Raw genomic sequence first — 14,596 nt, 5'->3', positions numbered from 1 at the left:
TACATGTTAGCCTGTACATTAGCCTACATGACTCTGCTGCATGTCAGAACTCAGCATCACATCACTGCTGCATCATTATTGACAGGAATCCACCTGGACCTGGACCTGCATCCAGCTGTGTGTCCTTCAAGAGTGACCGGTCTAAGGGTCTTTCTCTTTATTTCAAAAGAGGACCACGTCCTGCTGCAGAGAGGTAAGATGTTCAGAACAAGGTTTCAGAGCTGCTAGTTTGATAGCAGATTGGCTCCTCATCAAACAGAACAAATGTTTAGAAGAAGTGATGCTAATAACGTGAACATCATCCACAGAGACATTAAAAACAGAACCAGGTGGATCACAGCAAGAACTTTGAGTTCACTAAAATATCAAATAGTTTTACTGGACAAAACTCTAGTTCTGTGATCAGATAAGCGATGTTAGCCTACATGTTAGCCTGTACATTAGCCTACATGACTCTACTGCATGTCAGAGCTCAGCATCACATCACTGCTGCATCATTATTGACAGGAATCCACCTGGACCTAGATCTGCATCCAGCTGTGTGTCCTTCAAGAGTGACCGGTCTAAGGGTCTTTCTCTTTATTTCAAAAGAGGACCACGTCCTGCTGCAGAGAGGTAAGATGTTCAGAACAAAGACTATGCTGCCAGTGGAGTTTGTCTGGAATAGAATAGAACAGAATTAAAAAATAATAATAATAGAATAACTCACCAGAACATACACTAGTTGGTGCACATTATGACTGAAATTATGATACAAAAAGCCTCATCGTCAGACTGATAAAAAACAAAGGAACAGTTATTCTAAAAAAAAAAATCAATGAATGCATGTAAAAAGACTATCTTTGCATAATATATATATAAATATCTATATATAAATATACACACACACACACACACACACACACACATCTGCTCATATTTATTGGACAGTGAAGATGCAGCAGCAGTATTTCACGTAACAACCAATGGAATGAGAGGAACGCAGCTTTTGCTCTCAACCAAACTAATATCACTAGCCAATGGAAGTAGAGTGGGGGCGGGTCTTAGAAAGACGTTGCGATCCAGCTGCAGGTGAGTCCGTTGTTGTCATGGTTACAGTGACGCTGTGGTGCTATCTGGCAGTGATACAGAACTCTGTAACAAATTCATGGATCCAGACTATAAGCGGCATCACTGCTAAAATCTGATCACTTGGTCCTTGAGTCATTTCTGAGCTCTCTGAAAAGTTCATCCAAATCCCTTGGTCCACTTTTTTTGAGTAAACTTGCACACAGACAAATAGACGGCAGGACAAACGTACGATCGTCACAGTAACTCCGCCGTGTTCCTTGGTGGAGTTCAAATAAACGGTGCATCCAGACAGCTCAACACAGCCTCCTGGGTTGGATTCCAGCTCTTTACTGCATGTCTTCCCCTCATTCTGGTCCCTGCTTTCCTGTCTGCCTCTCCACTCTGACTATCAAATAAAGCCAACAAAAGACCACAAACATAACTTTAAAAACTAAATAAAGAAATGGTATTTTTTTGGCGCTGTAACTGTTTACATGGTTGTATTTCAGAATAAATAGTGCAAATGGTGCTTAAAAGGGGGGTCAGTGTCCTTTTCCATGTCTTTTACTGATTAGTTGCGAAACATATTTGCACCATGTTGTAGTCAGATGGAGTACTACCTCCACCTACTGACCTTTTTGGTGTTCCTATAATCTGTAGTCTGACTTTGTGAAGGCACATAGCTGAATTTCTTTCTAGTTAGTGAGATTGTACCCCGACCCAAAAGCAAAAAAGTTCAGGCTGAGGATTATTTTTCACTTTAAGCCCTGTAGATGTCTCTGTGTGATAAAGTGAGAGTTAACTGTTGATGTTGATCCACAGAGTGGAGCAGCAGAACTCAGAGGTTCCCAGAGCTCAGTCTGTCCAGCAGCATCACCTGGACTCCATATTCATGGTGAGTTCATGGACAACAAGTTGTTCTCCATCTGTTGTGTTCAGGCGTCTCCATGCTGCTCTTTGTAGACCAGTGGACTGTCAGTGTGTCCAACATGGATCTGATGTTTGGCTCCATGATTTGACTCTGATGGACTCATTGACACATTTCTCTGTTCCAGCTGCTGGAGGACAACATGGTGACTTTTGTGAAGAAGGAGCTGAAGAAGATGCAGAAGCTTGTGAGTCCAGATTACCCAGAATGCTCCTCAGAGAGTCAGAGGGAGAATGAGGAGGAGTTGGAGGGTGATGATGAAGATGAGAGGAGCAGCAGAGAGATGTTTGAGCAGATCACAGTGTTGTTCCTGAGGAGGATGAAGCAGGAGAAGCTGGCTGACTGTCTGCAGAGCAGTAAGAGGATTTGTGTAAAGACTGAAGCTGCTGATCAACAGAACATTTACTAAAGTCTCAGAATATCTTCACACAATCAGTCTTTAGGGGACAAACTGTCACCTTCACTTTATTGCTACTTTGGTGCTTTAATATCCAGGTTACTTCTACTTCACTCTTTCTTTCTTGTGTTTTCATTCAGAACTTGCTGCTGCAGTTTGTGGACGTGAACTTAAATGTGGTCTGAAGAAGAAGTTCCAGAGAGTGTTTGAGGGCATCGCTAAAGCAGGACAGAAGACCCTCCTGAATGAGATCTACACAGAGCTGTACATCACAGAGGGAGGGACTGCAGAGGTCAATGATGAACATGAGGTCAGACAGATTGAAGCAGCATCCAGGAAAGCAGACAGAGCAGAAAGAAGCATCAGAGCAGAAGACATCCTTAAAGGCTCACCTGGAAGAGATGGACCAATCAGAACAGTGATGACAAAGGGAGTGGCTGGCATCGGGAAAACAGTGTTAACACAGAAGGTGACTCTGGACTGGGCTGAAGGCAAAAGCAACCAGGACATCCACTTCATGTTTCCATTGACTTTCAGAGAGCTGAATGTGGTGAAAGAGAGAAAGTTCAGCTTGATGGAACTTGTTCATCACTTCTTCAGTGAAACCAAAGCAGCAGGAATCTGCAGCTTTGAATACTTCCAGGTTGTGTTGATCTTTGACGGTCTGGATGAGTGTCGCCTTCCTCTGGACTTCCACAACAATGAGGTCCTGACTGATGTTAGAGAGTCCACCTCAGTGGATGTGCTGCTGACAAACCTGATCAGGGGGAAGCTGCTTCCCTCTGCTCGCCTCTGGATAACCACACGACCTGCAGCAGCCAATCAGATCCCTCCTGACTGTGTGGACATGGTGACGGAGGTCAGAGGGTTCACCGACCCACAGAAGGAGGAGTACTTCAGGAAGAGATTCAAAGATGAGAAGAAGGCCAGCAGCATCATCTCCCACATGAAGAAGTCACGAAGCCTCCACATCATGTGCCACATCCCAGTGTTCTGCTGGATCACTGCTACAGTTCTGGAGGAGCTGCTGAGAAGCAGAGAGGGAGGAGATCTGCCCAGAACCCTGACTGAGATGTTCATCCACCACCTGGTGGTTCAGGCCAAAGTCAAGAAGATCAAGTATGAAGGAGGAGCTGAGACAGATCCACACTGGAGTCCAGACAGCAGGAAGATGATTGAGTCTCTGGGAAAACTGGCTTTTGATCAGCTGCAGAGAGGAAACCTGATCTTCTATGAGTCTGACCTGACAGAGTGTGGCATCGATGTGGAAGCAGCCTCAGTGTACTCAGGAGTGTTCACACAGATCTTTAAAGAGGAGAGTGGACTGTACCAGGACAAGGTGTTCTGCTTCGTCCATCTGAGCGTTCATGAGTTTCTGGCTGCTCTTTATGTCCATCAGACCTTCATCGACTCTGGAATCAACCTCCTGGAAGAACAACAACAAATAACTTCCAACAAACCTGATCCAACAGTTTTCTACCAGAGAGCTGTGGACGAGGCCTTACAGAGTCCAAACGGACACCTGGACTTGTTCCTGCGCTTCCTCCTGGGTCTATCACTGCCGACCAATCAGAATCTCCTACCAGGCCTGCTGACACAGACAGGAAGTAGCTCACAGACCAATCAGAAAACAGTGGAGTACATCAAGGAGAAGATCAGTGAGAATGTGTCTGCAGAGAGAAGCATCAATCTGTTCCACTGTCTGAATGAACTGAAGGATGTTTCTCTAGTGGAGGAGATCCAACAGTCCCTGAGATCAGGACGTCTGTCCACAGATAAACTGTCTCCTGCTCAGTGGTCAGCTCTGGGCTTCATCTTACTGTCATCAGAAGAACATCTGGACGTGTTTGACCTGAAGAAATACTCTGCTTCAGAGGAGGTTCTTCTGAGGCTGCTGCCAGTGGTCAAAGCCTCCAAGAAAGTTGTGTAAGTAGTTGGAGACTGAAGATCCTTTTTCATTTTGCTGCTGTTACATCAGTATAATCTGGTTTTTGTCTCTTCAGACTTAATAACTGTAATCTGTCAGAGAGAAGCTGTGGAGCTCTGTCCTCAGTCCTCAGCTCCCAGTCCTCCAGTGTGACAGAGCTGGACCTGAGTAACAACAACCTGAAGGATTCAGGAGTGGAGAGTCTTTCTGCTGGACTGGAGAGTCCACACTGTAAACTGGAAGCTCTCAGGTCAGGACTCACACTTTGAAACTGATGTGATTTCTATCAGTGGATAAACAGCTAACCTGAGTACAATCATTTCTGCTGATGGGATTCATCAAATGAGCTTTTACTGAACTTGTGCAGGACTTTGTCAGGGTTTATTTTTGACATGATTAAATCCCACTAATCATTGTTGAGATTGTTGATTTGCTTGAGACACATGAAATGTGCAGCAAAATGTATCTGAAAGACAAAGAAGAAAAGAGAGAGAGAAACATCCATCCAAGTGTTGTCCATCAGGTTTGTGTTGTTTTGTGTGTGCAGGCTGTCAGGCTGTCTGGTCACAGAGGAAGGCTGTGCTTCTCTGGCCTCAGCTCTGAGCTTGAAGACCTCAAATCTGAGAGAGCTGGACCTGAGCTACAACCATCCAGGAGACTCAGGAGAGAAGATGCTGAGAGCTAAAGTGGAGGATCCACACTGTAGACTGGAAACTCTCAGGTACAGACAGAAACTCTCACTAAACTATCAGCCTACCTCACAACAAAGAGTGGAAGCAGAAGAATACTGTTAGCTCAGCTATGCACCATGACCGAAAGGAAACTGTTAGCCTAGCTTAGCTCAAAGACAGGAAGCAGGATAAACTTTTATTTTTAAATGTATTTCAAAAAGTCACAGGTAACATCCAACATCAACATGATATTGAAACAAACAGTGACAGAGTTAACAAAAATCACTTTGAAGGAAGAAAGGAAACAAAAAAAACAGCTGAGCAAATTTAAACATTTATAGCAAATTAAATATTTTACAAATGTAAACAGTTTTTATTGCTTTCTGGTTATCAGATATTTATTTATTGACTTTAAATAATATTCAAATTCTTTATGGAAGACAAGATAATTTGTCTTTTGATGACTGAATTTTGCTTTATGAATGTGAAATTTTACTAATATGTTGTTACTGTTGTTACCAATTCTTAATTTGCAAATGGCTTGCCTGTAGTGTCCATTCTCACACAGTAAATATTTCTCCAACTTAAACACTATTTTGAAAGACACATACACATCACAGGAAGACATTGTTTGACATTCACTAAACTGCTTTTGTATAAACTGGTCTTTCAAAGTTCGCTCAACAGCGAGTTTAAGCCAGTTAACATTGGTGATTTCCTGAGATCTCCAAATATAACAGAGACCACAGTCATCTAGAATCTGTTTCACTTGCAGAAGCCATGGAGACAGGTGTTCCCCTTTACAATACATATCAAACAAGAGATTGTACATCTTTTTACTGAGTTTAGTGTCCTCACTCTTTACTATCCCTCTCCAGAATCCAATCATTCTTTTCTTAATCACTATTGACAATGGATAACGTCCAAGCTCACCATACACCATGTTACTGCAAGTGCTCATTTTACTTTTGAAGATATATTTTAGAAATCTGAGATGCAATTTTTCTAACAGATCTACTTTTTCAAATCCCCAAACCTCACAGGCATAGAGCATGACAGGGGACACAAGTTTATCAAAAAGTTCCAATGCAACATTAACTGCTAAATCATACTTCCTGCACTTAGCGATTACAGCAAACATTGCTCTTGTTGACTGTACATTGTTCGCCAGTCTAGCCTTTTTCAACCCTTGCCTCAGGTTAAAATTGGTCCAGCTCTCCGTTTAAAGGGTTAGATTCTATCTGCCTATTAGTATTTCACCTAACAGGTTTCAGCAGAATAAATTAAGCTGGAATCGAGAGACACTCGCCCAGGTTCTAACTGCCTTGCATCCGAATGTCTCACCCCTCTTATCTGATAAATGCTATCCCACCAAGCAGCCTTTCTAAGTAGTAGAATTGATCTATCATTCACATTCGTTATTGGTCAGCTGCTCTCATAAGGACTTGCCTGCACTTGGTGCTATTCCTGGGTTCGTTTTAGAGGTTTGGAAAGAACTAACCTCAGGGGTAATGTTTAAACACTCTCACTTTGGACTAAGTAACCTTTAAGAACCATTGGTTTGAATGCACACAATCAACTTAACTTTTTACCGCTATGCAGATTTTCAGTGATTTATAATAATTTCATTAGGCTTCTCTTTAAATGCAATACAGCTTTTTATTAAGCAAATTTTAGCAAGAGCACAGCATCAATTCATGATTAAAACAATTAATTATTTCTGATTAAAAATGAGACTAAAGTAAATAAATTGAGCGTACCTGACAATCTTCTCTAATTATTAAATTTAGGAGAGAGAGCGAACAGCGTGGCCACTACCGTATCACTCGGTCTTGTCTTGCGTCTGGGAAAAGCACTCAGTTGTCCGGAGGACTCGGTACAATGTCTTCTTTGTGGACAAAAGGATCTTATCCCTCGGCAGGGGGGAGCGGAGGAGTCCTGTAAGCCAATCGTGGTCTGGCAGTTATCTTCTGGAATTGGCTGGAACGTTAGTGCTTACGCCCCAGCTGTCTTCTCTGTGGTATGGTGGTGATGGAAAACCCTCGTCTGTACAGGCTGTAGTGGGTCACTGGGTCTCCCAGCCCCGGGGAGGGGAACAGCCCGGTGCTGTTGCCTCCTTTGCCTCTTCGGGTGTAGTCGGATCTTCCCTCTATTGGTTTCTTCTGGATAACTTCAGAACCTCTTAGGACTCTCCGTTTGGCAGAGTGTGGTCTTCGCTTGTTGAACAAAGTCAGAAAAAGACTTTGCTTCCAACGATGTCCTCAGCGATCTCTGGAGCCTAAGTCCCGCGTCGTCTTCCCGTCTCTCGGCCAAAAGAGGAAGGTGAAGATTCTTCAGAACTCCGGCCAAGTTCCCTTTGCAGCTTCTTCTTAGCAGCTCCGGCGAACAACTCCCAAAAAATGTCTCTGCGCTTCCCTTTTTATACTTTCTCTCGCTCTTACAAACACATACACCGTTTTACACACAGTTCTACCTCTTGGTACGCCCATATCCTTGACTCATAGGTCTTAAGACTCAACCTTTTTCCTGTTACACACACAACAGTTCCATAGAATCATGTGTTTTACAGCAAATACATTTAACACACACTCAGTTGCTATGACAATGTTCTGCAAATAGGCCTCAGCCCATCCTGTCATCCTGTGGAAACTCCAAGTTCCTCATTTCTAAGGGGACTTCTGCCATTCTCACTTCTGCTTCCTTAAGGCCTGGACACACAAGCCTATGAGGCCTGTACGCACACACAGAGCCTAAACAAGGATTACTTCACACAGAATCACTTCTTAAATCATTCTTCTCAATCTGAACATAATAAATCATCTGAGTCATTACTTCAATCAAATCAACACTTCAAAAAATATATATGTATTTTAGCAAGCACAATCATATGGTTAACTTATAATGTTTCTTCTTAAGATCTTTATTTGTCTGCTTCAAAACCTTTGTTACCTTAGGGCCGTAATGAGCCTGAGTCCTCTCTGAGACCTCAACATCTGCATCTTACTTGACAACATGGAGTTCCTTTAATCCGTTCTTAAATGAACCATCATAACTAAACAAAAGACCAAGGTACTTAAAACTTGAAACAATTTGTAATTCCTGCCCATTACATAAAAAATTCAATTTTGTCGTATTAACTTTTCTATGCCCGAAAAACAGTTTTCTGACTGTTCAGAGCAAAAAGAACATCTTACATCTATATCACGTTTGAACTTAGTCATAGAATGTTTTATGGACAGATTTTATGTAAGATTTTAACAGAAATGTCCCTAACTTTGTTAACATGAACTTGTGAGGTAAAAGCCAAACCTGAGACCAGAGATATTATTAATAAAAGAGTTCCAGTCATGGATAACATCAGGTTTTGTTGTCGTTTCTCTTTGGAACAGTGCACGTATAGCTCTGTTGCTGTTCTTTGCCGTCCCAAAGCATATTTAGCCACAATAAGTGTCACATGGATTAACAACATGTATATCTGCTGCAAGAGAGGAGGCAGTGCACAGAGTCACAACAGAAGCTGGAATGGAGCTAATGACCTTTGGAAACTCTTCAAGTGTTGAAGGGAATGGAGACTTTTCACAGAATTCAGTGTCATTCATAAAATGGCCACTAGGGGTCAGAAGCTGTGAGACGAAGTCCATTTTGTTGTTAAAGCAGCTATTGAGAAAGATGCTTTTATTTTGATGCAGTATATCCCCATTATTCCAGAGATAATACCCATGTGGAGAGAAATTGTGCTTGTAGGCCGTTTTCCACGACAACAAAACCTGTTTGTGAAAACTGGATCATTTTAGGGGAATCTTGTTTATTAGGGGCTCGGGCATGGAACATGCCAGAGCACCTATTGCTCTCCCGCCGGGTTTTGTTTCTTATTATTCCGCTTCTTCCGCCTAAAACTTTGGCTCGCTACTCCTCCCAGGGCTTTGAGAAATCACACACAAATTATATATCAGCTTGTGTGGTTTTATTGGGAATCGATGGCTATGGTTTTTCTAAGACATTCATTCATATTTGCTAGACTTATGAGCAAAAAACTGCATTAATTTTACACATAGACAATGAATGGGAGGACTGAATCACTCAGACGTAAGAGTCACCTGTTTTCACAGCGCCACTGCTTCGCCATACTTTCACCTAGAAACTTCATTTGACCATCAAAACGTAGTGATTTCTCTTGTCTACGCAGGGATGTATTTTATGTCATGCTGACATTTACAGTTTTTGCTCAGTGACTCCTCAAAAAAGTGAAAATTCTCAGAATCTGCTCTCTTCATGTGACTAGGCAGAGTGGAGAGGTGAAAAATCCGCCTCAAACTTTCACGATAGAATCGCTCTCACGACCAAATGACAAGTATTAGGAGAATGACATTTGGTCAGATTGTAAACAATTTTCCTGGGGTTCAATTTAATCCAAGTTTGAAGACCTAGCTCTTTCTGAAGTGAAATGACAGGCAGCAGTTTACAGCAAAATTGCACCCTTCTCTCCATAGGCATCAATGTAAACTGAATCATCTGGCTCATGGAGGGACAGTGTGTTTTTAAATCGCTGCCGCTCGGTCATTTCTCACAATATCTGGAAAATAATTACATTTCTGGTTAGCCACAGGCTTCCTCTCGCTCACGGTCACTTTACTTTTAAGCTAGGATTAACGGTTAGCCCGTAAGGACCGGCAGAACGCGACGTTGCGCTTCCGTTCAGAAACACTGCTGTCAGCAGCATGTCTGCCACTCAAGAAGGCGCCACGAAGAGTAGTCAGTATGTGTCTGTGATAGCTTGGCGCACTGAGCTCCCGCCTCTGGTGCGGGCGTCTTGGGTTCGAACCCAAGTTGTGATTTTTTTCCTGCCGATCTTCCGTGTTTTCTCTAAGTGATGTTTTATGACGTGCTTCGTCATAATTTCACCTCCAGACTTTTAGTTTTCAAAAAAAAAAAAATCTCTTCTTTTCAGCCATGTATATATTGTGATGCTCGGATTTATGGTTTGCCATACAGAACCCTCCAAAAACCCCTGGCTTGATGAAAAAAAAAAAAAAAAAAAACATCTCAGAACATCTGCTACAGTGCCACAGAGGCGTCACTCAGTTTTAAGGACAGGGGGGCTTAGCCCCCAGGACATGCATAGGATGTCAACAAACATTTCATTTTACAGCTAACAAAAACCTCTCTCCTTCACACAACCTTTACAGTAACTCCAATCAAAATTTTCACCAGGTGACATCTTCCTGTCTCTGCCTGTCAAAATAAAAGCACAGCACCATTTCTAAATAAAAGCCTGCGACGGACCGGAAAACGCCGAAATACGCCTCTCCCGCGCCCGCTCCGGATGGAGGTCGCGCGAGGGCCTGAGCGCCGCCCGGCCCGAGCCCCTCCCACGATTTCCGTGTGCGGGAATTGTCTAGTTTGGTAGCTACAAACCAACAGACAAGGGAGTCCTCCAGTTTGATGAAATACACATTTAGGAATAAAGTTCTATAAAGATGCATCATTTTTAAGAAAGATTTGAACCATTTGATCTTCAGAACATTGTTTAGAATTGAAAAATCAACAAAGTGGAGGCCTCCATTTTTGTAGTTGTTCAGAATTCCAGATTTTCTGATCTAGTGTGTACGGTTTTTCCACAGAAAATGAACAAGCATCTTATCAATAAATGTGACAGTTTTACAGTCCAGTGCCAGTGAGGAGGCGGCATACACAAGTCTGGAAATTCCCTCAGCTTTTGACAGAAGAGTTCACCTTTAAGTGAGAAGTCTCTTTGTAGCCAAAGCTTCCATTTATTCTGCACCTTTTTAATCCTTGGCTCAAAGTTGAGATGGCATCTCTCTCACTGATTTTTAGTTCCAGTAATCCCTAAATAGTTAACCTTACTCTTCACTCGTATATCATCAATTGAGGTTATATCAGAACTTTAGAGAGCGAATAGCTCACACTTATTTAGGTTTAAGTCCAAACCTGATGCTTTAGAAAACATGTGGATTGCATTAATTGCAGGCTTTATCTGTAGGGCATTCTTTAAAAACAAGGCTGTATCATCAGCCAACTGACTTCAAAGTCTGCTTCTAGCAGCAATAGAGATGCCTTCCAACTGACAGAATTTGACAAAATGACAAAACATTTGAGCAACAACCAGGAAGAGGTAAACTGAGACAGGGCAGCCCTGTCTTAGCCCTCTTTCCAAACAAAATCTCTGAGTTGTGCCATTACTCAGTTTTACCGAGCTATTGGCGCCAGCATAGAATGTTTTCATCACACTGCAAAAGTATGGCCCAAAACCAAAGCTGTTAAGAGCAGAAAACATAAAGGAGTGTTCAACTGTATCAAAGGCTTTGTGAAAGTCTCCAACTAAAATGAAACTGTCATCCCTAATAAGGTCAGCATCGTCTATGAGGTCTAAAACTAGCCTCATGTTATTGAAAATATGCCTGTTACTCCTAAACCCAGACTGATTCTCATCAATAATAGAGTTAAGAGCATTTTTACATCTTTTAGCAAAAACAAGAGCAAGAACTTTAGAGTCATTGTTCAATAATGAAACTGGTCTCCAGTTATCAATGAAGAGAGGCTCCTTTTTTGGTTTAGGAATTAAAGTCATCCAGCCTTGTGTCATACTTGCTGGAAGAGTCCCTTTACTAATACCTTCAGAAAACTTTGAACAGAAATGGGGCCAAAAGTTCAGCAAAATCTATCTAGAATTCTGAAACAATCCATCAACTCCAGGTGACTTATTACTCTGAAGTTGCATCGTTGCATCTAATACTTGTTGTTGTGTGAGAGGGGTGTCACACATCAACCGCTCTTCCTCCGTTATAGAGTTTGTAAAATCAACACATTAAACAGTCTATCCATTGCATCTTTGTCAGACTTTGTTTTATGAAGAGAGCAAAACTCAGAAATACTGCTCTTACTTTCAGTCACAACTCCATCAATGTTCAGTTGAGACATGGCATTGTACTTAGCATGAGTTTTTTCCACTTTAAAGAAACAGGAAGTCATTTGTTCACCGTGTTCAAGCCACTTCAGTCTGGATCTACCAAAAGCAGCCTCTGCTTTAACCTTCTATATATCATCTAAAGTGTTTAGAAGTTCAATTCATTTTCATTTTTCATCATGTCAGAGATTTTCTGGTGCAATGCTAGCCAAGGACATTATATCTGTGATTACTTTCTCCTCATTTTGGCGTCTACATTTGGCTAACTCACTTCCAGATCTTCTTAAAAATCCACCCATTTCAAATTGAAGGAGTTCCCAATTTTTTCCATCATTTCCTTCCTTCAGAGCATTTAACCAATAAAAGTGAATAATTGTACTAAGTTGATGTTTGACATTGTCATGCCTCAATAAAGAGCTCTTCATCTTCCAATCAGAGAATTGCTTGGTGTCAACCATTCCTGGAAGGAGATGTAAATATCTAAGGATGGCTCTATGGTCAGTTAATGGGGGGGGGTAGGACATTGATTGGAATATTGTCTTTCGAAAGTGATTTAGTGAGCAGCCAGTAATCCAGGCCAGACTGTCTGGAGCCATTTTTATTCCTCCAAGTATTTGGAAACTTCTCTCTCCATACATCACATAAATCATACTTGTCAATGAAAGAGTTGAACTGAACATTTGGCTGTGAGCATTTAGCTGGAGGCCATCTATCATCACCTCATTCATGAGCACATTAAAATCACCTCCTACAATGAAGTAAGCCTCAGGGAATGTCTGAGTTAGAGCTGCAAGTTTACAGTCTAATGTATGAATAAGTTTATCCTTTTCTGATTTAGAATTATAACCGTACAAATGAACAATAATCATTGCTTTGCCATTCCAGTCTACTATTAAACAAATCAAATGAGCTTGACTGTCACAGAGTGCATCAATTTTCCAGGAAAACTCCCCTTTAAACAAGATCCCCCAGCAGAATGTTCTGTCCATGTCATCACCACATGTCGTTTCCCACTGATTTTTACACAAGTTTACATCTTTAATAAGTGAGTGTGATTCTTGGAAAAAACCAAATCAGTTTTCAGCTGTTTAACATTAAAATAAAGCTTTACGCTTTACATTATTCCTCAGTCCCCTAGCATTGAGTGAGACAAGTGAAAAAGACATAAAAAAGAAGAAATAAAGCAAAAAGCTTTCTAAGCTTCTAGCTATGTATATTCTGGCACACACACAAAAAGGAAAGGCAGCTCAGCGACACCTATAACCTGATGTTCTAGTTCATTAAATGAGATGTTCCAAAGGGATTTAAGGCAAAGGGGTAGCATAGAGTGATATCACTGAAAAAAGAGGAAAAAGAAAAGAACAAAGTTCTGTTTTGCTGCACAATTGTAGAAAATGATTTAAAGTTGTACAGTCAGTCATGGCGCCAGTGAAGTTTGTATCAGTCTGGGAGAATGATGTCACCTCTATGAACGCTCTGGTCCTTTATCAGTGGAACAGTGTGAGAGCCATGTAACGTCCATGTGTGCTGCTGAAAGAGTCTCTGCTGCTCTGACCGTCCTCCTCCTTTCAGGGTGACGCCTGCTGGAGTCCGATGGTTGACACCAGGTCTGAGGAAGTGTAAGTGTGTTTGAATGGATTGATGGAAACAAAGCAGCACATTCAAGCATCTTCAAAGTGTCACATCTCTGAGGTCATCATCAAAGCTTTAATACTGATCACATGATCCATCAATAACTGCAGCTGTGTTGTGTTTGTTCTCTCCATCAGATTCCTGTCAACTCACAGTCGACACAAACACAGTAAACGGAAACCTCAAACTGTCTGACAACAACAGGAAGGTGACACATGTGGAGAGGGGATCAGAGGTATCCTGATCATCCAGACAGGTTTGAGTGGTTTCCTCAGCTGCTGTGTAGAACTGGTCTGACTGGTCGCTGTTACTGGGAGGTGGAGTGGAGAGGAAGGGTTGATATATCAGTGAGTTACAGAGGAATCAGAAGGAAAGGAGACAGTTATGACTGTCTGTTTGGAGGTAATGATCAGTCCTGGAGTCTGTACTGCTCTGATCTTCATGGTTACTCTGTCAGACACAGTAACAGTGAAACATACATCAGGTCCTCCTCAGTCTCTCACAGAGTTTCAGTTTATGTGGACGTTCCTGCTGGAACTCTGTCCTTCTACAGAGTCTCCTCTGACTCTCTGATCCACCTCCACACCTTCAGCACCACATTCACTGAAACTCTCTATCCTGGATTTGGGGTCTATCCTGGTTCCTCCTCAGTGTCTCTGTGCTGAGTTGAGTCTCCAGAGTCTCCTCCTGGTAGAGAAACAGTGTTGAACAGATAGTTGAGTCTCTCCATGACTCTGTCCCTCACAAACATGTTTTCACATTCATGGATTAAATGTGTTTCTTTGTCAAATCCTTCTCAAATGATTCCTTGTAAACTTGTTCCTCTTCAAAGATGGAAGTTGTGATTATTCCAGGAGCCAAATGTGGTGTTTGCGTCTTTTTCCAGTCAAATGTTGAGAGTAAAAATCAGGATGTGGTGTTCCTCTGACGCTCACTTGAACTAAAAGCATTTGAGCTGCACAAAGTGTGAAATGAGAGAGGAAGCAGTGAATCTCCAAACTGCTGACATACTTTCACACATTATTGTCCAGTGAAAATCAGCTTTTTGTGCAGCCACACTTGATCC

The 14,596-nt window shown here is 41.9% G+C and overlaps 2 protein-coding genes across 8 annotated transcripts in view; both read left to right on the top strand.

Annotated features, from left to right (window-relative positions):
- Window positions 1-13,941, top strand: part of LOC127531954 (NLR family CARD domain-containing protein 3-like) — a 97,087-nt gene extending 83,146 nt beyond the window's left edge. For 3 of the 7 annotated variants that reach the window (XM_051942558.1, XM_051942557.1, XM_051942559.1), the window contains 9 exons: window positions 86-193; window positions 508-615; window positions 1,873-1,945; window positions 2,106-2,334; window positions 2,516-4,301; window positions 4,379-4,552; window positions 4,850-5,023; window positions 13,471-13,517; window positions 13,668-13,941. In XM_051942558.1, coding sequence (XP_051798518.1) covers window positions 86-193; window positions 508-615; window positions 1,873-1,945; window positions 2,106-2,334; window positions 2,516-4,301; window positions 4,379-4,552; window positions 4,850-5,023; window positions 13,471-13,517; window positions 13,668-13,774 — 2,806 coding nt within the window. In that variant the 3' untranslated portion in view covers window positions 13,775-13,941. The remainder of the gene's footprint in view (window positions 1-85; window positions 194-507; window positions 616-1,872; window positions 1,946-2,105; window positions 2,335-2,515; window positions 4,302-4,378; window positions 4,553-4,849; window positions 5,024-13,470; window positions 13,518-13,667) is intronic. The other 4 variants (XM_051942560.1, XM_051942563.1, XM_051942562.1 and 1 more) reach the window with 3 other exon arrangements.
- Window positions 1-14,329, top strand: part of LOC127531944 (NACHT, LRR and PYD domains-containing protein 3-like) — a 76,828-nt gene extending 62,499 nt beyond the window's left edge. The window contains exon 9 of the mRNA XM_051942482.1: window positions 14,015-14,329. Within this exon, the coding sequence (XP_051798442.1) occupies window positions 14,015-14,195 (181 nt within the window). The 3' untranslated portion in view covers window positions 14,196-14,329. The remainder of the gene's footprint in view (window positions 1-14,014) is intronic.
- The last annotated feature ends 267 nt before the right edge of the window (window positions 14,330-14,596 follow it).

This window comes from Acanthochromis polyacanthus, chromosome 22 (assembly GCF_021347895.1).
Source record: "Acanthochromis polyacanthus isolate Apoly-LR-REF ecotype Palm Island chromosome 22, KAUST_Apoly_ChrSc, whole genome shotgun sequence".
Classification (NCBI taxonomy): Eukaryota; Metazoa; Chordata; class Actinopteri; family Pomacentridae; genus Acanthochromis; species Acanthochromis polyacanthus.
Note: the sequence above shows the minus strand (reverse complement) of the source record. Positions and strands in the feature narration are given on the sequence as shown.